The following is a 23,385-nucleotide window of genomic DNA, read 5'->3' as shown; positions in this document are numbered from 1 at the left end:
AAGAAAGGGTGGACCGACACCCCACCCATCCCCTTCCCGCGACACCGAAGTCTTCCAAGTGGCTGCGGTCGGTGGAGCGCCGTCCCCGCCCCCAACACACACGCCGCCCCGTTCGTCCGCACTAGGGACAGATGGGGGGCGGGCCCATGAGGGGCGGTGGGGGCCGGGCCGATGGGGACGGGAGGTGAGAACTGGGGAGCCTGAATCAGGCGAAGGGGCCGGGGGAGGGCCGAGAGGACTCCGCGCCGGGGGCAGCTCTGCGCCAATCAGCGGCGCCGGCTGGGAGGTTGCTAGCGGTATCCACGTAAATCACAGGGCGCGGAGCCAATGGGAGGGGGCGGAGGGGGCGGGGCCGGGCGCGTGCCGCCGCGAGCCGCGGCTGCCGGGAGAGCGGGAGAGGCTGGAGCGCCGCGCGGGGGGAGCGCGCAGCTAGTCGGAGAGTGAGCGGAGCAGGAAGGAGGCGAGCGGCAGCGAGGGCGGTGGGAGCGGCGGCGGGCGTCGGAGCGGCGTCGGAGCCGCCCGCCGGGGAGAGCGGCGACGGCGAGCGCGCGCGGAGCGGAGCCCGGGCGGAAAAGTGACTGTCCGATGCGCGGCGCCTGCGGCCGGAGCGCCCGGTCCGGCCGCGAGAGTCATGGCGACCGCCGCGTCTAACCACTACAGCCTGCTGCCCGCCGGCGCCCCGCTCGTGCACGCCGAGCCGCCGGGCGGCATGCAGCCGGGCGCGGGCGGCTACCGCGACGCGCAGAGCCTGGTGCCCGGCGACTACGGCGCGCTGCCGAGCAATGGGCACCTCGGCCACGCGCACCAGTGGATCTCCGCGCTGGCCCACGGCGGCGGCGGCGGCGGCGGGGGCGGGGGCGGCGGAGGCGGCGGCGACGGCCCCGCGTGGCCCGCCAGCCCGCTGGGCCAGCCGGACATCAAGCCCGCCGTGGGGGTGCCGCCGGCCGGCCGTGGCGACGAGCTGCACGCGCCCGGCGCCCTGCAGCCGCAGCACCAGCACCCGCCGCAGCAGCAGCACCAGCACCCGCCGCAGCAGCAGCACCAGCACCCGCCGCCGCCGCAGCAGCACCAGCAGCCTCCGCCGCCGCGGCCGCCGCACCTGGTGCACCACGCGGCCAGCCAGCACCCGGCGCCCGGCTGGCGGGGCGCGGCGGCCGCGGCGCACCTCGGGCCCTCCATGGGGGCGGCCAACGGCGGCCTGCTCTACTCGCAGCCTGGCTTCACCGTGAACGGCATGCTGGGCGCCGCGCAGCCGGCCGGGCTGCACCACCACGGCCTGCGGGACGCGCACGACGAGCCGCGCCGCGCCGAGCCGCACGCGCTGCCGCCGCCCGGCCACCCCGCACCGCACGACGCGCACTCGGACGAGGACACGCCGACGTCGGACGACCTGGAGCAGTTCGCCAAGCAGTTCAAGCAGCGGCGCATCAAGCTGGGCTTCACGCAGGCGGACGTGGGGCTGGCGCTCGGCACACTGTACGGGAACGTGTTCTCACAGACCACCATCTGCCGCTTCGAGGCCCTGCAGCTGAGCTTCAAGAACATGTGCAAGCTCAAGCCGCTGCTGAACAAGTGGCTGGAGGAGGCGGACTCGTCCTCTGGCAGCCCCACCAGCATAGACAAGATCGCGGCGCAGGGCCGCAAGCGGAAAAAGCGGACCTCCATCGAGGTGAGCGTCAAGGGCGCCCTGGAGAGCCACTTCCTCAAGTGCCCCAAGCCCTCGGCCCAGGAGATCACCTCCCTGGCGGACAGCCTGCAGCTGGAGAAGGAGGTGGTGCGGGTGTGGTTTTGTAACCGGAGACAGAAGGAGAAAAGGATGACCCCGCCCGGAGGGGCCCTGCCGGGCGCCGAGGACGTGTTCGGGGGCAGCAGGGACACGCCGCCGCACCACGCGGTGCCCACGCCGGTGCCGTGAGCCTGCGGCCCGCCCCGCGCCCCGCCCGCCGTCCTTCCGTTCTTGGCCACCATTCCCGTCCCTTCGGAGGAGAAGGGACGCTAAGGAGAGCGACCGCAGCACTGGACTGTCCTTTGAACGGTAGCAGGTGTCATGATATGTTTCGACCTTTTCGGCTGGTGCCCAGGCAATGGGGTGGAGTGTCTTAGAGAGAGAGAGAGAGAGAGAGAGAGAGAGAGAGAGAGAGAGAGAGAGAGAGAGAGAGAGAGTGAGTGTGTGTGTGTGTGTGTGTGTGTGTGTGTGTGTGTGTGTGTGTGTGTCAGAGAGAAAGAGAGAGGGAGGGAGGGAGGGAGGGAGGCAGGGAGAGAGATGGCAAGCACTGAGTTAAATACCTGGCAAAACTAAATTACCAAAAAGGGGGGAAAATCCATCAAACCGTGATAAACACAAAGCAGCTTCCTGATGCTCGGAGTTGGCACATGCTGCTGTGTTTATTTAATGTGGATCCCCATCAGGAAAGAGGAAAAAACATACACGTTCTTTGGTGTAGGCAAAAAAAAAAAAAAAAAAAAAATGGAACCACATGAATTTGCACTGCAAGAAAATTGAAGTTTACGTGAACAAATTCATGAACGTGTTTTTCTTCCTCCCACCGTTAATTTTGAAATTGCCGGGTTTTGTTTTGTTTCCCTTTATTCAGCGGACAGAGGTGGAGCCAGCTCTTGGCCTCTCTCCATTTCTAAGGTTCCTGTGTTGCTCCTTGTTTTCTTACTGTCTGTGAACTTCGGTGATCTTCACATCCCCTCCACCCCCAACCTTACACTGGTGTGACTTTTATTTGCTCCTTTTACCAAAGCAAAGCGATTGGCTTCATACAAAATAAATAATTCTCTGCTTTCAGGAAATGTGCATGGTCTACCCGCTTTAGCCAAGGCAAGAATCCAGTTTGGAATACAAAACTGAGTCAAGCACTGGTTTACGTTACCAGCCACAAAGTAAACTTCATTTTCAGGCAGTGTTTCTGGGTGGGGTTGTGGAGGGGAGAAAAAGAAAAATCGATAATGAGTGACTGATTGCTTCATTTTATCAGGCGGGCCCATTGTGAACGAGCTCAGACGAAATGTGGAGGTTAAATATATTTCCAGTTGTCCAACAGAAAGTGGCACTTTGAAGAGAACTAGGGAAATATACATCTTCAGACACCCCTATAGTATAGTTCTCTGCCTTCAGTTTTAATAATTTGATTATGAGGAACTATTTGTGCTGACAGCAGCACTTGAACTTTGTTCCTCTCATAGCCTTTTTTAATATAAAGAAAATATTCTGGGACCTTAATGATGTATTCATAGACTGTTGCTTAGCACACAAATACCCACATGCATTCAGAGAATATTTCCTCTTTACACCTTGTCTTCACTAGGTCATTTGTCTATCAAATTATACTTAAGGTCCCACACCCTTGTCTCCTGTAATTTATTAGAGAAAATACCAGTTCGACTTGGACAGTTTTCCAATCCCCTTTCACTAAGGAAACCAAATGAAGTGGGGGGGGGGGATGCTATTTTCAATCTTTCCTTTTCCTCCTTTGTTAATAGTTTTAAGTGCTTTTTTACCTTATCTTGGTGGAAAACAGTTAACTCCCATAACAAAAGACTCTACTGGGAAGTGTAGATGAAAAAACTTGTAACTCTACTGAAATAAATACCATTAAACTGTGATCAGTTAAAAATATTAAAAAAATAATCAGCACAAAAGGGCGCTAAAAGGGAAAACACTTCTTATTAATCTTAAAAGTTTGGGGCTTCTTTCTGGTTCGGGTTAGGAAATTTTTTATTTTAAAAAATTAAATTCTCAATACCATATAATTATGGTCCAGCATCAGATTAGCATTGCACTCTGTAGTTGAGGTTTTAAGAAATATGCTTTATATTGTCTTTTTAAATACCTGTGATTGTTTCATTTTCCATGTTTTTGCAAGATAAGTGATGACTTATAATGGGCATATTTATTTGCCTGTATCTCATTTCCCCCAACGAATGTCATAAGTCACTGGGCATGGAGCTGCTAAGGGGTGCATCACGTTGCTCGTTCCTGAGGTGTGGGGACTGGCCTTGAGTGAAGCAATCCAGAGCAGGAGAAATAGCCAATGGTAAAGGGAGGAAATGAATTTTCAGATTCTTATTACCAAGTGGGTAAGGTCAAAAGCTAGAGTTCAGGGGATGTGTGGATAGCTCCTCTTAACTCTCATAGGTTTACCAAGTTGAAACTTACCACTGAACCTTACCACTATGTATATATGTTTAATATCTGTCTTTTGAAATGCAGAAATAGTTTAAATGTTTCTTTGTCTATTTTTCTTTTTTTTTAATGCTACCCAGGGAAATATTTTCATATCATTTTTAAGTGGCTTGCCTCAATGTATATTTATTTCTTTCAAAGCAAAAAGGTTCTGGAAACTGTTTTTCTGTAGCTTTAAATGAGTAGGTGAGCAAATTCTATATAGGATGTAATTTTTTTGTTCAGTCTCTTTAAAAAAAATTTGTTTTGGTACATTTGGTTGTGCTTTGTGGGGAAAATAAAAACGCAGAGATCCTTATATATTTATGTTAAAGTAATATTTTATTATCTACATAAAACAGAAATGCACAATACCTTCATAGTTTGTTCTAATTATTGAAATATCTTTATTTTATTTTTTAAAATAGTGCCAAGTTTTAAGGGGGAAAAGAAACCCTAGACCTATGCTGACTGAGTTGAGTTGTGTGTGAAACACCTCCCTTCCTTTATACTTCATAAAGTTTTGGAATAAATTTTATGCGTATACTGCCAGGTTTCATGTTTGTAACTTTCAGAGGCTTTTTTTTTTTTTAAGAGACTGCTGTTGTGATTCACTTTTCTTTGCAGAAACTATCAGCCCCAGACCTTTCAGTCAGTCACTACGCCTGTAGGATTAAATTGAAATGGTCATTGGGTTTGAGCTCCAATTTGTTTGCCATTTCATGGTTCAACAAAGAGATGTTTGTCCCTTTAAATATATGCACATATCCCTGTATCTTCTTCCCAGCCTAGCTTTACCATGCTTTTTCAGAAAGCATCGGTGGCACTAGGTGGACTTTAATGTTTATCCACATGCCCTCACATAATTTGGGATCTGTAGAAAAGTGGTTCTTAGGGGACTGTTTTTAATAATTAACAAATACCTTTCAACAAAGGATAAATCTGACGGTATGTAACGTGTGTTTACGAAGTGATTTGAAGTAGGGCCTATATATTATAATCTTCCTGTTAGGTTTACAGAAAAAGATGGAATTTGCAATGAGTTATTCGGTACTGTCTGTATCTCTTCAGGCAAGCAAACAGGCTCTCAAATAAGGAAAGAAAACAAGAAAAGAACGTATGGGAGAGACTCAAGGCCACGATGCTAATAACAGATTGTTTCAAATAGTCTTAGATGGAACATGACACTTGCCAAAATCAGTTTTTAAGTTAGTGGGAAATCCAAGCAGTGTTAGGTTAGTTTACAAGTGTGTTGATATATTTAAAGTCCTCCTTGGAACACTGGTTTAAGTATAAATGTCTATTTTGAAAGGTAGTTTCTGGGCTTATTACACCTGATCATCTTTTCTAACTCCTAGTCAATACTACACAGGTCCCAAACAGATTCAGCCAAATGATCTTATCAATAGTCTGAACTAGAAGTGACAGAAAGAAGAAGTGTTTTGTGACCGCAGACATGCTGATGGGTAAAATGTTTAAGCTGGGTATAGATTTGAGTTCTGGGTCAATATCCTCCTCCACTGTAGGCAGAAAACAAGCAGCATCTGCCCTCTGCAGGGCATTTGAGTGGACCTGGAGAAGGCGGTTTTTGTTCTTAGCCACAGGGGCTGCTGACTGGAAACCATCACGTGTTAAACGGACTCACCATGGTTTTGACCCACGCTTGCCATTCAGATTCTCAAGCTACCCAGGCAGTTTCAGTGCCGGTTTGGGCAATGTATTACATGCAAAGGGGAAAACCCCATTCCTATCAGTGGGAGGAATTTGTGGGGCAGTCATCTCTAAGGTGCTGACTAGTCACAACGACAAGCCCTTTCTTTTCCCTAAAGACAATAATGCAGAATGCGGCCATCCTGAAAGAGCTATGTTTCCTCAGAGTATGTCACTTTTTAAATTTACAGTGTGAGATGGGGAAGCAACGATCATGTGGGAGAGTTATGCGAAGGTCAGACGGAGGGAATGGCTACAAATAATGTTACGCTTGGCACTTCTAAACAGGCTGTGTTCCCATGAAGTTACGCCTTTATATTGCAGATGGAAGCGACAAAACCCTCTTCGCCCTCTCCCGCTCTTCCCCGTGGAAGCCACACACTGGGTGACCAGATTTTCTGGTGAAATGGCTTTAATAAAAGCTCCCATCTTTCTATCTTCTTCTCCAAAAGCAACTAATAAAGAGGGGCACCAGCAACAACGGGGAAAGATGGCATATGAGAGCGCTGATACCTGGGCATGCATGTCTATGTGCTGCCTCCACTGGCCTCCGTTTGCCTTCCTGTGGAAGCAGCCTGGGGAGTGCTGGGCTGCTGGGTGAGAGAAATTATCTTTCTATCACTGGTCTCTGTGATTTGTCTTTGTTGATTTTTCAATCAGTTTTTACAGCTCTGTTCTAGATTCTATTGAATTCTTAGACAAGTCAAAGAATGAGATAAAGAACGGGACTTGTGCAGGAAAAGAAAGGGGTGGGGAAGTGAATGTCACAGGTAATAGTGCTTCTTTGGATCTGCTTGTGCATTTCAGTGAGGAAAAAAGGTTGGTGTTTTACTTGAAATGGGAAAAAAAAGGGAAGCATCTTGAAATATTATGAATAAATCTGGAAGATATAATGGGGTGTACAGCCCAGTTTTATACAAGCATTCTCCCTATTTACGAAAGTTTACTTTTTCAATCATGCATAATCTCCTAATGGGGCAGATGGTGGTAGGAGAGAACACATGGCTTCTAGAAGGTACCTGTTCTCACCACTTAATTCAGGATGAGCAATAATGCAAACGTGGCAGGGTCTTACCCCTCAACTAGCAAATCATGGAATAACCTTGCCCACCTTTGTAGAACTTGGGCCAGAATTGTTTCAATACCCCCTTTTCTAGAGGTGCACTCAAGAGGGCCAGAAAATGGCTTCTTAGTTTTGTTTCGTTTTTTAAGGTTTTGCTTGGTTATGGAGATAAAGATACAATCAGAATATTTTCACATTGTTCTTGGGTTTGGTGGGAAGTTAGGAAATCTGTTTCCTCCCTTTTTTAAAGAAAAAAAAGTTAACTTTATCATGTAGTATACTTTCCCTTTACCTTAGTAACAACTCTGTTGGCATAGCTGTTAGAGGTTTTAGAAACGGTATCATATCCCATCCAAACAACTCTGGCCTCTCTTATTGTTCCTAGAATTCTGGTTGTTGATAACACTAAGATGTATTTCCTTAAAAAAAATATTGTCTGAAATGTTATTTAATGCACCAGTAAAAGTGCATCTATATCTTAAAGCATCTTCCTTCCACGTCTTTCTGAGTTTTTATAGCTCTTTGTCTGGGATTTGAGGGGAAAACTTCCATATGTGGTCCCTTCGTGAAGAGCCGGGCTCTGGAGTAGTGTGTAGTTGGCTGCAAACAGCTCTGCTCTCCGAAAGGGGAGCTGTCATCTAGAGAAGAGAGGGTAATAAATGCCCTACAAAGACTCACTTGTCACTGATTTTAGAAGGACAGGTGAGCATTCGGACCCTACCCGAGAAATATGGAAGGGATTTTGATGGTTGTGAACTGTATACGATGAACGCTCTGTGTGCAGAACGCTGGCAATTAGAAACTTCACTATGGAATGAATTTGGATCTGCGTCCTTTTTGATTTGGGCATATATTTTTCCTCCTCTCAGTATTTCGTCTGGGTTGGTTGTTTAAAAAGAAAAGCCACACACACAATCACACAAAATATGGCCAGAATTTGTCAGGAGAGCAGGGGAAAAAAAAGTTTCTGTTGGGTCTGTAACACAAAGTAACCATTGTAAATCACTGGGCTTGCAGGTTCGGGCAAATCCTTGTGGGAAGTGTTAGGAGTCCTTTTCCCGCCTCCTGTTAAGAAATCTCACTCGGCCGGAGGAATTTTTATGTCCCACGGCACATGATTCTGGAGAGAGTGATCTGACATTAATAACTTTTTGTTTGCTCCCCTAACACAATATTCTTTCAAAGTTGTTGCAGCGCCGGGGCAGGCGAGCGAGCGCGGTGCGGGCCGGCCCCTGCTGGGCGCGAGAACGCGGAGGGGGCGCCGCAGCCTCGCGGGGCGCCCCCTACCTCGGGGCAGGCCGGGCCGGCGAGAGGGAGGCCCAGCCGCCCGCGGGCCGGCGCAGGGAGGACGGGAGAGCAGGGAGGGGAGCCGGGCGCTCCCTGTCCTGCAGCCCCGGCCTCCGCTCCGGGACGCTGAAGAGCCTCAGCGTGGTGCCAGGAGCTGGGCCTCGCTGCAGGCCCCTCGGCGCGGACGCCAGAGGCCTCCCCGGTCGTCGCGGGCCCTGCCGTCCCTCTCCCTCTCCCGGGAGGCCCTGGAGGTGGGAGCGGGGGCGTCGACGATTGGTGGACTCGCCCGCCGGAGGCTGCGGATGGCGGTGGTGATTGGAAGGAGGCAGGCGGACGCCTCGGCTGCGGCCTCCGCCCTTGGGGAAGTTGGCTGTGGTCGCGGCGAGTTGGCTAGGCTTCTCTCGGAGGCGCGGGGCCGGCGCAGAGACGAGGCGGGGCACGGAGGTGACCGGGGCTGAGGGTCCCGGGGCGGGTGAACCTCTCAGCTGTAGGCCTGCCCGGCTTTTCCGCGGGACTCGGCCAAGTTGGGCCCAGGACATTGCTTTCTGCATGAGAGGCAGTCGTGGGAGAAGGTGCCCCAAGGAAAGAGGGTAGCTGCAGGGAAACTGGGAAGGAAAAGGGCATCAGCTGCCTGCGGTACAGAGTAATTGGCCTTTTCCTGTTTGGTTTTGGGGGGAGTCGGGGTGGGGGTTAGGGAGAGCCACGGAAGGGAGCTAGGGAGCCGGGAGCTGGCAAGCCAAGTTCCGATGCGTGTTCCCTTCAGTTCAGACCCATCAAACCTCTGGCACCTCCTGGCCTCAGCTCCCTGCCCTCCAAGCTCTGCAGCAAGCCGGAAAACGAACCTCTACACCCTGAGCACCCACCACTCCCTGCTGGGCACACAGTCTCTTATATCTACATAGGAAGAAAGTCAGCTCCCCAGCGAAGGGAACCTGGGAGCCCCCCTGCGTTCCCCATCATCCCAAGTCAGGGCTGAGGGCAGCAAGCGGAGAGGGGCTGCCCCCCACCACCACCACCAGAGGCCTGGGGTTCTCCTCCGTGGTCTGGGCACTGGCAGCCTGGGCTGAGGCCCCCCCTTAGTCCCTAAGGTCCCAGGGACGAGTCGTCTAGTGTGAGGACGTCACTCAATTCTTAAAACCCTTGCAGACAGCCACTGGGAAGGAGGTGAGGCCCGTCGGAGACGAGAGCTCTTGGGCCTCTGGTGCGTGGCAGGGCCACTGAGGGCGAAGCTTGTTAAGGAGGGGTGGGAAGGCGATCAGGGGCAGAAGCAGGGGCTCTGGAGGGGCGCAGGACTGTGCTGGCGCCCGGCCCAGTCTCCGCCCGGGTCGCCGGGGCCTCCTGCTCTCTCCCGTCGCGCCCGCCGGCGGCCACTCACCGGCCCCGGGGCCGGCCCGGGCGCGGACGCACGCAAACAAGGATGCTTCTATTTACTCGCCTCTGCCTGTGGATTTCCAAGACATTCAGCAGGCACAATCATTAAACTAATTTGTATTTGATTGTTTGGGCGGACGGAGGGTAGTTTTATTGCGCGAAGCATTCAAGCAGGCACGCATCGCTGATTACCAGTATACATTAAATAAAGTTGTTTGTACACATTGTCTTACCACATATAGGCAGAGGCTTATTATTCTAATTACTCTAATTAGTGCATTGAAATGTTTTCTACTTGATTTGAGGAGACAGTGATTAGTTCTATTACTTCTTTTAACTCGTATTTTATGGAAAACTGTTGGTGCATGTTCAAATTACTTTATGTGCCCCTGGAATATAACGCTGACCCAAACGCAGTGAACTGCACGGCCCTTGTGGGGCCCTGACTTTGATGTGGGCCTCAGCTTGGAGGAGGCGCCTGGTATTTATTATTTCCCTCCCACCCGCGAGGCCGCACGTATCCGCGCGGGGCTCGCCGCCCCCGCCCCATCCCGAGCCCCAGATGCGCGCCCCTCACAGGCTGAGTCCCAGGAGACTCGGATTCGACAATCTGCCCCCACGCCGCCTCGCTGGCCTACTGCCCCGCTAGTTCCCTGGGTGCGATTACTTTTAAAAGACGCCCTTAAGCGTATTTTCCGTGAATCTTGTTTCTTGAGCTTTAATGTTACTATTAATTGATAAGATCAGCTCATCAAACATACTATTTCGATAGGGAATTGTAATTAAAACCTTAATCCTGTTTGAGACTTTTTTTCCTTTAAATTCCTTTTTCTTATGGAAGGGGTGCAAAGTTCACTATAAAAAGTATTATAACAGGGAGATTAATTCGTTATCTAAATAACAATCGTTGCTATTGATCCAACGTACTTTCCGCCACCTTTTGTGTCGGTCGGGGAGGCCCTTAAAAGGAGAGTATGACAAAGCAGAAGGTTTGGACGGAGCCCCGCGGACTCCGATCGACTTGGCCGAGCGAGGGGGTCCGCGGCCCTCCGCCCCCCCAACCACAACCCGAGGGAGCTCGCGAGGTGGGTCTCGGCAGGCTGCGGGGGAAGCGCCGCGCCGAAGCCGCAGTCCTGGGAAGCCGAGCCTCCTCGGCGCTCCTCTCCCCGAGCAAAGGGAGATCTGCTCAGTTTCTGGGTAAATATTCCACCGGTTCTGCTTTTACTATTAATATTTAAACTCGGATTATCCCGTCTCTAAATGCGCGTTCCTAACCTTTGCCGGTGGCTGGGATGTAATAAACCCTGGCGGGGCCCGAGGCGTTCGGCCTCGCCTGGCTGCGGCCACCGCCCCCGCCTCCCGCCCCCACCCCGCCCTCCGCCCCTCGCCGCCCTCCGCCCTCCGCCCCCCGCCGCCCGCAGCGAAAGCCGCGCCGGAATGAAATCAGCGCCTCCCGGCAGCTGACGGCTGAGCATCCAGGGCGCTCGCAGGCTGGGGGCGGCCGCCCTTTATCCCGGCTGCGAAGTCCTCGGGGGCTGCAGATGGAGTCGGGCCTCCCCGCGGCGCCCGGGAGGAGAAAGAGCCCGGCTTCCCGGAGGCCTCAGCCCCCACATGGGCCGGGGGGCGGGGTAGCTGGCGTGTTTGTGGGGAGCAGATCTTCTCCAAATCTATCTCCCGTCCTTGCACGCCCCCCTTAAAAGGGGTCGTGGCCCCAGTTTGAGGAAGAGCCGAGGATTTCTGCAGCGCAGAGGAGCATCTATCTGTACTCCTTGGTCAGCTCAGGGGTCTGAGATTTGCTGCTTTTCTCCGAGCTTCCCTCCACTCACACCCTCCTTCTTTCCTTCTAACAAAGTCTTCTTCCTCCACGCACAGACTTGTTATGTAACAAAGTCTCCCAGGCGCGTTTAACTGGAGAATAAAGGACACCCCAGCCCACCCCTCCTTTCCTTCCCCATCCCGCCCCCCTCCCCCCTTTCTTCCCCCGGTGCATCTGTTCCCCAGGACTTCTGTCCTCGCCCAGGAGGCGGCCCCAGGCCTTAGCCGAGTAGAACTTTGGCGCCTCGCAGTGGCCTCGGCTCAGAATTGCTCTTGATTTGACAGCCGCCTAATCCGTTCAAGTGTTTTGTTTCAGATCCAAGTCTCTCCCCCCTTTCCCTCTCCTCCCTCCACGTTCCTTCCCTCATCTCCTCCTAGCCAAATGCTTATAAAAGTGGCTCTATCCGTGTGACTCATGCCAAGGCTTCTAAACCTCCGATTCTAGGTAGTTCCTGAGTAGGGATTTGAGAAGCTTCCTCTGGAAAGACCGTTATGTTTCCCCAGAACAGTTCCCAAAGGTAAGAACGAAGAATTGCTCTCTCAATCCTCTTGTCCGCCCATGTTTGGACTGCGCTAGGCAAGTGTTCAGTCTCAGAGAAGCCCAGCTTTTCAAAGGCTTCAAGATCAGAATACCAGGCTCCAAGCAGTGTTTAATAACAGAAAGCTTCCTCGGGAGAAACGGAGGTGCGTGAATGCCATTTTCACGGAGCCCTGGCCTCACCTTTGACTTCTTCCTATGTAGAAAGCTTATTCCGTTCTAGGATTCAAAAGAGAGTTTCCAGCTGTCACTTGAATAGACAGCTATTCATGGAAGAACTTTCCAGAATAGGGAAAACACTGCCCGACCCCCACCCCAAACACCTACCAAAGGTATCAACTCAGCACGTGGAGCTGAATTTTGCTTTATTCAGAGCCCAGTGATTAAGTCCCTTTCCCTCACTAGGGGCCATTTGCACCATGAATGGTGACTTCTCCTGCTGCTTTTATCGAAAATAACATGCCAAGTGTGAAAGAAGAGGAGCGCAGGGACCACGGGCAGGGGCCGGCGGTAGGAAGGGGCCTAGAAGTGGGCCTGCAGTGGGCACACGTGCGTACGTGTACCAGCTCTGCACTGCCCTGTGAGGGACCTGGGGGCCGTCAGCTGACACCTCCAAACCTCAGTTTCTTCATGGGCAGAATGTGGAGAATGCCACTTCTTTCCAACGGAATTTAAGCAAAGCTCAGGTAAAATAGTGTCCACGAAAGCACATGAAGTGCAGGACCACGAGTAAAGCTCTTGTTGCCAACTCCAGGCAAGGCCTCTGCTCTGACTGTCCAGCAAGTATTTTCAACCTAAAAACAATGACGCAGCCTTATTATGTCTGTGGGTGTGGGGAGGAGAAACGCGGGGATGGCCATCGCAACTGCGTGCTCCGGGAGAGGCACCGCTGATGGATTTCAGCTTCAAATCAAGGCTGCCACTGTTCGGGCTTTTTGGTATTTGAGATGCTCAGCCCTGGCTTGTAGCTGAAACTGTCACTACTCCAGCGCCGCACTCCAATGCTCGCGGCAGCCGGAGCTCGCTGTGCTGGGAAGGCTGGCCCAGGACCCCTGCCAACGGCTACATTTATTATTTGTTTTTAACATCTTACAACCTCTTGACGTTTACGGTGTCCTTCTCTGGGTGTCATTTACAACAGCCTGCATTGGTCAAAAAGGGAGTGCTGGGGTCATGCACCGGAAACCGGTCACACGCACAGGGCAGCGGGTCTGCTCACCAGCCCTCTCCAGTGATCTCTGCAGGCCTGCCCCCTGTGGCCACCCCCGCCGCCCAGCGCCACATCCAGTCACTAGTTTGGAAACACAGCATGGCTCCAACAGGCGCTCCGCGACCCCCCGGAGTTGCCCGGAGGGGCGCTGTGGCGAAAGCTGGTCCCCCACTCCGGGGTACCCTCCGCCACTCGGGGGGCCCCGGCCCACTCAGCAACCCTCCACCACCCTAAGGTTCCTTGCGCCCGCCCAGGGGGTCCCTCCGTCACTTCGGTGGAGCAGTGGCCCGGGCCAGGCCCTCCCATTGCCGGCGCCCAGAGGTCCCCTTGGGGCGCCCAGTGGGGCAGGGATGGTGGAGAGAGTCTCAGGGCGTTTCACCGCACGCGCGGAAGCGGGGGGCGGGGACCCCTGTGCAAGGGGGGCGCGGGCCCCGAAGGCGCGCAGGCCCCGGGCGCCCTCAGCACGGGCGAAGGGCTTGACCCCGGCAGCGGCTGGGCAGCCTGCCCTCTTCTACGGCCGGGGCCCAGTTTGCAGACGCCGTCTCGGAGGCTTTCCCGTGGGGAGGTGAGAGGCTGCCGGGGGCCCGGAGCCGCCGCCCCGAGCGGAGCAGCGGGGCCCCACCGCGCGGCCCCGGCCCGGCCCAACCGCCGGGAGCGGACGGGGCGGCGGCCAGGCTAGGAAGCGACCTGCGGCTCGCGGTTCCCTTGCCGGCGGCCCAGCCGCGCTCCAAAGGCAGCAGCCCAGGTGGTCTCCTTGTGGGCGTCTGCGGCCCCGGGGGCTTCCGCCATCGGGGCCCCCGGGGGTGGCGGAGGGCGAGGGCCGAGGCTGCAGAAGGCCCCCGAGGGCCGAGCGCCTGGCCCGCGGGGAAGGAACGTGGCGCCGCGGCAGGACTCCCCGCGCGCCTCTCGGGCTGCACCCTACGCGCACCTGCACCTGGTTACAGGCAGTCGGGCCGCTAGTCCTGGACGGCAGGACTTCCGCCAAATGCGTGGAGTCCCTGAACCAAGATGTGCGGGCACCGCTCCCCGAAACAAGGCGTGGTAATGCAGGTACATGAACACACACGTCAGGTTCCAAAGGACAGACTTAGGTTCAGTCCACTAGGATTCTTACTTGGAATCATTTAAGTTGGAAGGGAAAGGTAATTTAGCATTTTTTTTTTTTTTGAAAAAGAGAGTACTTTGGCTGATAGAAGAAGGTGGAGTGGGCACTCTAAGGTAGGGGACAGCAGGCACAACGGGGGCCCAGGAAGCGTGGAAAGGCAGAGGGCAGCAGGTTGTTGGGTGGCCCTCTCCAGAACAGGAGGCCTAGGAGGGCTGCTACGGGAGCCCATGGGTGGAGTTAATTAGTAAAGGGTCTTAAGGAAGTTTTAATTCCATTCAAAAGGCAAATTAAGAGCCATTGTAGGGCAGTGATCCGCTGAAAACAATACGTGAAGGACGAGTTGGCTCAAAGCATCGGATAGGTGGTGGAGGACGCAAAGCAGGCAGGTTAGCTAAGAGGCTGCAGGGTATTCCTTCCTCAAAGTGGTCCCAGAAGAGTGAAAAGACAGGCAGGTGGTGGTGCAGTGGCTGTGTGAGCTGAAAAAGGAGAGATCAAGAATGGTGAGGCCAAGACTCCATTCCTGTGGAATCCATTGGACAGGGATAGAAATGAGAGCAAGGAATTGTCGACATTGGGTTCCCTTTCAGTTGTGCTCGTTTAACTAGTTTTCTCTCTCTCTCTGTCACACACACACCATCACGAGCCATCAGGTAGCAGGCGTCCCAGCCACCTTTATCTGTTTGTTGAACCTACCTCGAAGACTGACTCTAGTAAAGTCAACTTAATTTCAGTTCAGAAAATTAGTATTTTCTGATATGCTAGGCCCTTTCCCACCTGGTCTCTCTGTAACTGAGCTGGAGAGAAGAGGAAGGAAGAGAAAATGAACATTAATCGGGAGGCTGCACACCTTTAATACACAGTAGGTGTCGTCCATAGTAGGGAGACACCTCCACAGGAGGACCGGAGCCAGGGGTCTTGTAACTTCCCAGAAGGAGTTTTTTTTCATCTATTTTCTACCACATATTTTCATCCAAATTTGTGTGTCTAAGGGAGTTTAAAAAAGGAGTCTATTTTAAAGAAATCAGGACATATATTAAACTTTCCTTATTTAACATGTTAACTAAAACTGTAAGAGGTTAGATTTGGGGATGATATATTTATTTCTCTTCGATATTGCTTTCCAGTTAAAGTGCAAACCCTCCTCTCTAAGATTTCCTAGCCTTTAAAAAGATAGGAATGGTATACCGGATTGCTTTGAGTTAGGAAGAAAGGAAGGCAATTTGAATAGAGGCCAGAGGAATACAAGAATGTCAGTATTCTCTTGAATATAGTATAAAGTAACTGAGCCTGCGTGGCTGAAAAGACACCATGAACTGACTTCCACATAATTGCTCTTCCTCTTTTGCACGCCACAGATAGACTAATTGGTTCTATTTCCCACATCCTACTTAAAATCAAGCTAACCAGAGGACCTTCGTATGTTTTTCTTGGCCACCCCTCAACCTTTTCACCTAAAAATGTTTGTTAGAAATTATTATTTTGGGGATACGGGGAAACAATGAAAAAGTTTTCTACAATATTTGTCAGAATAAAATTCCCTAAATTAAGGGAATTCAAGTTTTCTGGAGTCCTTTTGCAGGGATTTTTTTTCAGACATGGACATACCGCTCCCAGCCCACCACACCCCCTGCACATTTTACAAGCACACCATGCAAAATAAGCTCTCAGGTGCATCTGAGTGGACTGAAGAGGCTTCTCTGAGTTAGAAGATGTGTGTGTAGAGTGGAGGGGCTGCCAGATGCTACCTGCTTCTCTGCCTGTCATTACCATAATTAATTTGGAAAGAAGAGAACAGGTATTATGACATAGTACTGCATAGGGAATGAATTATCAGAATCATCTGTGTAGAGAGGCAATATTTCGTAAAACAATCAAAAACAATATTACTGAAAGAGTTTTAGGTAGCATAGATTTGAATGGTAACTTAACCAGATAATGAATATAAAGTGTAAACTTCTCTTTATAGTTTTGCAGTATTTCAGATAGAAAGGTCTAAAGAAAATAAAACACATACCTGCCTATCTACTACACTGTTTAAGAAATAAAACTTTGCCAATATGTTATTTGCCCCCCACTTATGGCCTTCTCCTCTCTTCCCACCAGAGGTAACCACCAGCCTGAATTTGGTATTTGCTCTCCATGAATTTCTTTATAATTTATTCATATATTTCTATCCTTCAATTTTTCATGTTTTGTAACTTTATGTACATTATATAAAACTTCTGAATGAACACACCTCAGAGAAAAAATGTTAAATATCTCAAATGCCAAAGACAGGCATCTTGGATACACTGCAACACATTTCACACTTACGTAATGCAGTATATTGGTTCAAAGGCTGTGTGGCTCGTCCAAACCAGCTTTGTTTAAAAAAATCGAAGCTCTACAGAACCAAGTAAAAGGCAGAATCGATCATTACAATATTTATGTTTTGCCTTTTTCAATTAGAGTAAAGCCTATAATTTTACGAATTATCAGCTTAGTTGTATATAAAGCCAGAGCAAATAGACTAGCATATGTGCATACTTCTAAATAACTATGCCCTAATACTTGCCACTTATGAAATATTTACTTCCCAATAAAAAGCATTCTTTTTCACTTTGAGTACTTTTGTAAGTACTTAATGGTTCAGGAAGGATTCTACTGTATGCCTCAAGGAGAATTGGAGATAAAAAGGCATACTAGTTGCTTTCTCTAATTATAAATAAAACAATAGGGAGGCAGATTGTTTCCAAAGATGGTCACAACCATACCCCCATCCTGCACATTTCTGGCAGTGAGATTTTGCCACTCCTCTCACCCAGTGGTAGAGTTACCCGCAGCACCCCACCCCAACACCCCGCCCCACCCTCCACCCAGCAGTCCTTTCTACGCTGGGCTGGTCCTTGCTTTGATCAAGAAAATACAGCCACAGAAATGACTACATGACTCGCAAAGCTTGGCTTTGAGAAACCTTAAAACTTCTATTTGTGTGTTCTCGGAACTGCTGAGGGTTGAAGAGAGATGTGCCTCAGCCAACAGTCTGGCTGAACCCATGCCCAGCCAATCAGCCGGCTGAATGCAGCACTAGTGAGCCTGGGCAAGAATGGAAGAAGTGGCCAAACGGGTCACAGGATCATGGGAAATAATGTCATGGTTGTCTCAGGCCATAGCCTTTGAGGTGGTGAAAGGCAGCAAGAGAAAAACTGAAGAAAAGAGTGATACGGGAATGGTGCTGTCGGTCTGGCATATCTGCACTGTAAGATGAAGTTCTTTTTGAGACATTTGGTGAAGAAAACGTTCACAAAAGTAAATCTTAGCAGTTCTGCATCATAGTAAAACTCAGCATTTAAAGGGTCTCGGGCTGCTATTCCTGCCCAACTCACAATCATCTGTGTTATGGCAAATGTGAGTAAAGGACTTTTTACTAGATGAAAAGTTTCAACCAGTTCAGATGACACTGTATTATTCCTAAGTGTGTGAGGAACCTTGAATTACTCTCGTATCAGTATTACCCTTTAATTGCCACAAGGAGTTTCTGGTCCAGGTACACAAATACATACCCATTTCCAAAACCACAGAAGCATATAAATATTATGTGTAGGCTGACTTGGTTGGAATTCTTAGCTGGGGGAGAATTCAAAGCTAGGAAGGGTAATATAAGAAAATGACTTGCCAGTGTTTAATAAAATGAGAAGATGTGGTGTGCCAGGATGAAGAGGGATTGTATTTTATGGAGGGAACAACTGGGAAAGACAAAGGGAACTTGCCCCTGTAGGAAATAGGTGGGAAGAGGAGTTGCTTAGAATATTTTTCTTCAAAATAGTAGTGAATGACCAGTAAGACTCATTCATTCGTGCAAGTCACAAACTAAAGCACACAGGCTTAGCAAACAGGCAAGCAAACAAAACCAGGCATTTATTGGAATATGCAACATTAAATTTCTGAAATGACTCCATCTAGGGGAATAAACGGCATCGTCAGGACCGGGTCTGGCTCACTGCTCCTGGCCCGCGAGCTCATCCTGCTGATAGATGTTAGGTTTGTATTCTGTACAGTAAAGACTCTCAGCCTGAAGAGTTCCACCCGAGGCTCAGAATTAGTCTCATTGCCCATCTTTTCAAACAGTAAGTGGTGTGATTGTGTGCATTTGTGTAAGAGGGGTTGCAGTGCTCAATTGGTCAGTCCTCAGTTTACACGCCAACTTCTAAAACCTCGGCACCAGCCCCGTCCAAACCTTACGTCCTCCGAGTCCGAGGGGTGTTTTCCCAAAGAAAGTCAAGGTGGTGATTCAAGAAGGGTTCCAAGGTAGCTTGGTAAGAAAAAAAAAAAAAGGAATAAAGAAAAATAAAATGCCTATGATAACTAATGTTCTAATAAGAAAAGTATATTTTAAACATTGCAAGGCTAAGATCTAAAAGGAAGGGTAGTTGGAGAGTTCCTTTTCTTTCCTATCTTGACTTAGCAACTTGAAGAAAGAGTTATATCGATATTAAGTGATTTATAAAAGTGAAGGTTATTAGACTCTTAACCTACAGCTTCCTTATTTCTTACTGTAGAGGTAATAGACCTTTCTAGGAAACTACTCTTCGAAGATAAAGAGATTTCATAAACAGAAAGATGTTCTTATTTGAAATTCCACAACATTCTTAACGAAAAAATATTATCTGCGTAATTACATTAAATGGCTTCTGGAATACATTATCACTAATGATGCTAATACAGTTAGTCCAGATGCAAACTATAAAAACATCCATTATCTTTTGTCCTTGAAGGAACTTCAAAAATTATTTTTTTTTCCTTGTAGGAAGTCTATTAGTACTACACCTAATTTCTCGTAAGTTGTTTTGTAAACTGTTTGACAGAGCCTCAATATCTCACAGAAGTTTCTGAAATAATTCTGAATATATGTCCTAAAGTTTTGTGCTTTTTACTGTGGCTCAATTTTATATGTCATTTATTTAATGAATGTCGTAGCCAACATATTTAAATCCAATTTTTATTTTCCGTCTTAGCTTGAATTCAGCTTATAGATACTACGCAGCACCATATACAACAAGAACATTTTCCACTATTTTATAAGACATAAACTAAGTTACCATCATCGGTAATACATAAAGTTGAAGATAGATTTCATTGTGCATCAGTGTTATGTGAACTTAAAGGACTTAAAAAAATGTCTACAGTGATAAAGTAACTTAAATATTCTGAGTCCTAAGTTCATAAAAAAGCAAAAGCTCTGCAGAAATGATAGTTATTAAAAACATAAAGATGTTTGTAAGGTAGGCAAGAGCACAGTGATAGAAAAGGCTACACACTTAAAGCTCAATAAGTGACTAGATCTCTCCAATAAAATATATATGATGCAATCTTCCTCTAGTTTTTATAGTTTGCATGTATAATGACACAGCGATTAGCACATACGTGTTTTGAATCAGTTAATAAAATATCTTTATTTTCTTGTACATTTGTAGGTCAACGCTTTTTTGGCCTCATTGAAAAATATATTAGTTTGCCAGAGAAACAAAACCAATAGGATATGTATGTATGTATGTATAAGTATATTTATTTTAATTAATATTATAAGGAATTGGCTCATGAGATTATAGAGGCTGGCAATCCAAAATCTGCCAGGAGAACCAGTGTTCCAGCCTGAGTGCTAAAGGCAGTCTGCTCAGAAGCAGGAAGGGCTAACGCTGCAGAAGAAGTGTGGCGGCAAATATGCTGGAGAAATCCTTGCTTGGGAGAGGCTGAGCTTTTCTTTCTATTCAGGCTTCCACGGACTGGAAAAGGCCCCCTTAATACCCAGGGAGGGTATTATGCTTTACTCGGAGTCCACTGACTTAACTGTTAACTCATCCAGACACAAAGAATACACCCAGAATAATGTTTGGCCAAACACTGGGCACTCCGTGGCACCAAGCTGGCTCATAAAATCACCCTTCACAAGAGCACCCTTGTCAACTTGACATCCATACACAGCTCCCCAGACCGTACTTAATCTCCAAATAAAGATAATAAGAAGGTCATAATTCCTAATATGGTACAACTATCCCCCATACAACCAAAAACACACTAACCCGTTCCCCAAAAGTGGGTACAAAGTCCTTAGGTGGTGTTTACTCTTCTTGATGTCCCCTAACTTAAATACTATGATGTACAGTTCACAATGAATTCTAGGATGTAAAATCAATATGGCTAATATTACATGTGAAGGAGATGAGAGGGAAGAAAATAAAGATATTTGCCACACACACACACACACACACACACACACACACACACACACACAGTTGTAACAAAATGAGGAAATACTCATGACAATTACAGCCCTTCTGTCTGTAACTGGTCACATGGTTGCAGCTGGCATTCGTGATAACCTCCTACTGTCCATTCCATATTCCCTTAGTTTTTAGCAAGAACCTCTCCTGGGCTTGGTGAGGGGACCCACACCTTCATTCTTGATGGTGTACTGGCTGAGGGCATTTCTAGGCACCAGACCAGACGTGAACAAGCAGGGAAATCTAGGCCAAGCAGCGGAAAATGTCAAAATGAGTGGACAGTTTTAATATAGTTACTTTTACAAAAAATGTCATAAACTTCAACAACTTTCTCCCTTCTGTTTCAAAGTGCTTCGGACCTATCATCTAAATGACCACAATTCTGTTCCAGTCAGGCATACTTTTATAACATAAAAAGTCTCTACCAGTACTTACACTGGTTTTAGAAGACATGTATCAGAGGATGCTGAAGAATAAATTATGCATTTAGTTAGTTTGTTTTTTAATCAAGAAAATTCCTAGTTTTCAGGAGTAATCCTGAATGCTATTAGCCATGCCTACACCTTTCCCATATATGTATCACATGAAGATAAGTGCTCAGTTTTATGAGAATGTAAATCTGGTGCCTTTCAGCAACATTGAATTCATAGTTGGAGTTTCATATTTCACTTAAGTAATTAAAACTTGCGGAAATGAAATATCAACTTTAAATTGCCATAATTCAAAATAAAGTATCACACATAATTAAAAAACAGACTGGAAAAAGATTGAGAGAAGAGAGTTGGAAAAAGGCATGATATATCTGAAAGTAATAAATTAAAATGACTTTCAAAATAGATGGGGAATCAGGAAAAAATAAAACCGTCTTTAAAATCCCATTGCTTACTTTATCAAACTTGGGTCTTAAAATAGTCCTGCCTTACACTAGAGACAGGCCAAGCTGTGGATAATCTCCAGAATTTGTTCAACAAATATTTGTTGAGTACCTACTATGTACATGCCAGGTATTATTCTAAGCCCTGGAGACAGAGCAGTGAACAAATTAAAGTTCTTGTGCTTACAGAACTAAAAATTATAGAGAGGTGAATATAAATGGCTAAATAGTAGGTCAAGTAGTCGTAAGTGTTATAAACAAAAATATAGCAGGATACAAAGACTACTGATTGATAGGTGGAGAGAATACATATGCTATTTTATTTTGGATGGTCAAGAGGGCCCCTGAGTAGACAGTATTTGCGCAGGGACCTGAGAGTGAGAAGTAGAGGGAGAAGATACATGGGGAGGAGGATTTCAGCAAGGAAAAGGTACAGAGGGCGAGGGCGCCAGTTAGGGAGATGCATTCCTATAGGGTAAGGGCTCTGATTCTGGACAGTTTTAAGCAAAGAAATGAACACGATCTGAGTGAGTTTTAAAAGGGGTGTATGGAGGTAGAAATCCGATTGTAAGAGAACCAGAGAAGTAGCAGGGAGACTGGATGTAATAATGCAACAGTAGTTTTAAATTTGTAGTATTTCTTTGAGAGATAGATTTACCCTGTATGCATTTGAAGAATGCTAATACTAATCAAAGCACTTTCACTTCAAAGGAATATTGAGATATTTTAGCTTCCATATTTCTAAAATTTGTATGTAAACATAATTCCATCACTTACAGAAGTTCGATACACCAAGTATAGTAAGAAAAATATTACATTCCTTGAGACAAAATACAAGCACCAAATTAAAAATGTATAATGGAGGAGCATGGTCTTAACAACTAATTTTAAATTATTATGCTAAATATACAGTCTGCCAGTCTGCTGTGGGGGAAGGTGGTTTTAAAAATTATTACCAAAATAGTTTATAGGGTTTGTACCACTTAGACCAGTTTGGACACCAGGGATGCTTGTTAAAAATGTAGTTTTCTGGGTTCTATCTAGTTTCAGAATATCCAGGGATTTGGGGAGTGGAAATTTACATTTGAAACAAGTCTCCAGATGATCCTTATATGTAATGATGTTTAAACCAGCAAATCTCAGAGAAATAGAAGAGTATTAGATGGACTATTAAGATAAAAAACAAGGAAGATTGTTTTCTATTACTTAATCTCATTCATTTTTGAGTAGGGTGGGATATGAATAAAACAAAATCAAAATTCCATTGCTTGGCCATAATTCAAGAAAAACAATGAGTTCAACTATAATAAAAATTATGGAAGGTTATGCTTTGTTAATTAGATGACAATTTTAAAAAAGCATTAGAATGAGAGCTTCATAGTAAGAATGACATTAGGAAGCTTGTGGAACAACTTTTTATTTTACAGATGAGGAAACAGATTAAAAAAAGTTAAATATCAACCAAAAAATAGCACACTCCACATTACAGATTCCTGTGACCCCTGCTTCCCCTTTTATTGTTTCCGTTACTACACCATCAATTACCTAGGAACATTTCTATTAGTTTATCTTTTTTTTTAATTTACTACAGAATTAGATGATAGTGATATTGGGGAAAATCTTTTTATTTTCCAAAAATTGAAACACGAAGAGTGAGGATCCTTCTAAATTCTGAACCTAAGCCAACATAAAAATATAGCTCCTTTAAAAAAATTAAGATGTTATTTCCTTTCCTATAATTTTGACATACTTTATACTACATACAGTGAACGCAAATATATGTGGTACCTTGTGGTATCTCGGATATTATTGTTCAGAGTTCTTTGTTCCTAACATCTCTGGCTATGACTTACAAGGGCTCCCTGTAGGAAGAGAGGTCTTCTTGCCCCATGACTAGGATGGATACGGAATGTGAGCGGACTTGCTTTGCCAACAGAAAATGAACAGATTTGATGAGTAGTATATCCACAGAGACACTTTG

General features: G+C 47.6%; 1 protein-coding gene across 1 annotated transcript; it reads left to right on the top strand.

Moving 5' to 3' along the window:
* Positions 1-509: 509 nt before the first annotated feature.
* POU3F2 (POU class 3 homeobox 2) lies at positions 510-2,172 on the top strand. The gene has a single exon (XM_037005195.2). It carries the CDS (start codon positions 632-634, stop codon positions 1,913-1,915), a length of 1,284 nt encoding a protein of 427 aa, XP_036861090.2. The 5' UTR covers positions 510-631; the 3' UTR covers positions 1,916-2,172.
* Positions 2,173-23,385: the final 21,213 nt, after the last annotated feature.

The sequence above is a fragment of the Manis javanica genome, chromosome 13 (genome assembly GCF_040802235.1).
Source record: "Manis javanica isolate MJ-LG chromosome 13, MJ_LKY, whole genome shotgun sequence".
NCBI lineage: Eukaryota > Metazoa > Chordata > Mammalia > Pholidota > Manidae > Manis > Manis javanica.
Note: the sequence above shows the minus strand (reverse complement) of the source record. Positions and strands in the feature narration are given on the sequence as shown.

Coding starts and splice junctions, on each gene's coding strand:
- POU3F2 (XM_037005195.2), top strand. CDS start 632: ATGGCGACCGCCGCGTCTAACCACTACAGCCTGCTGCCCGCCGGCGCC.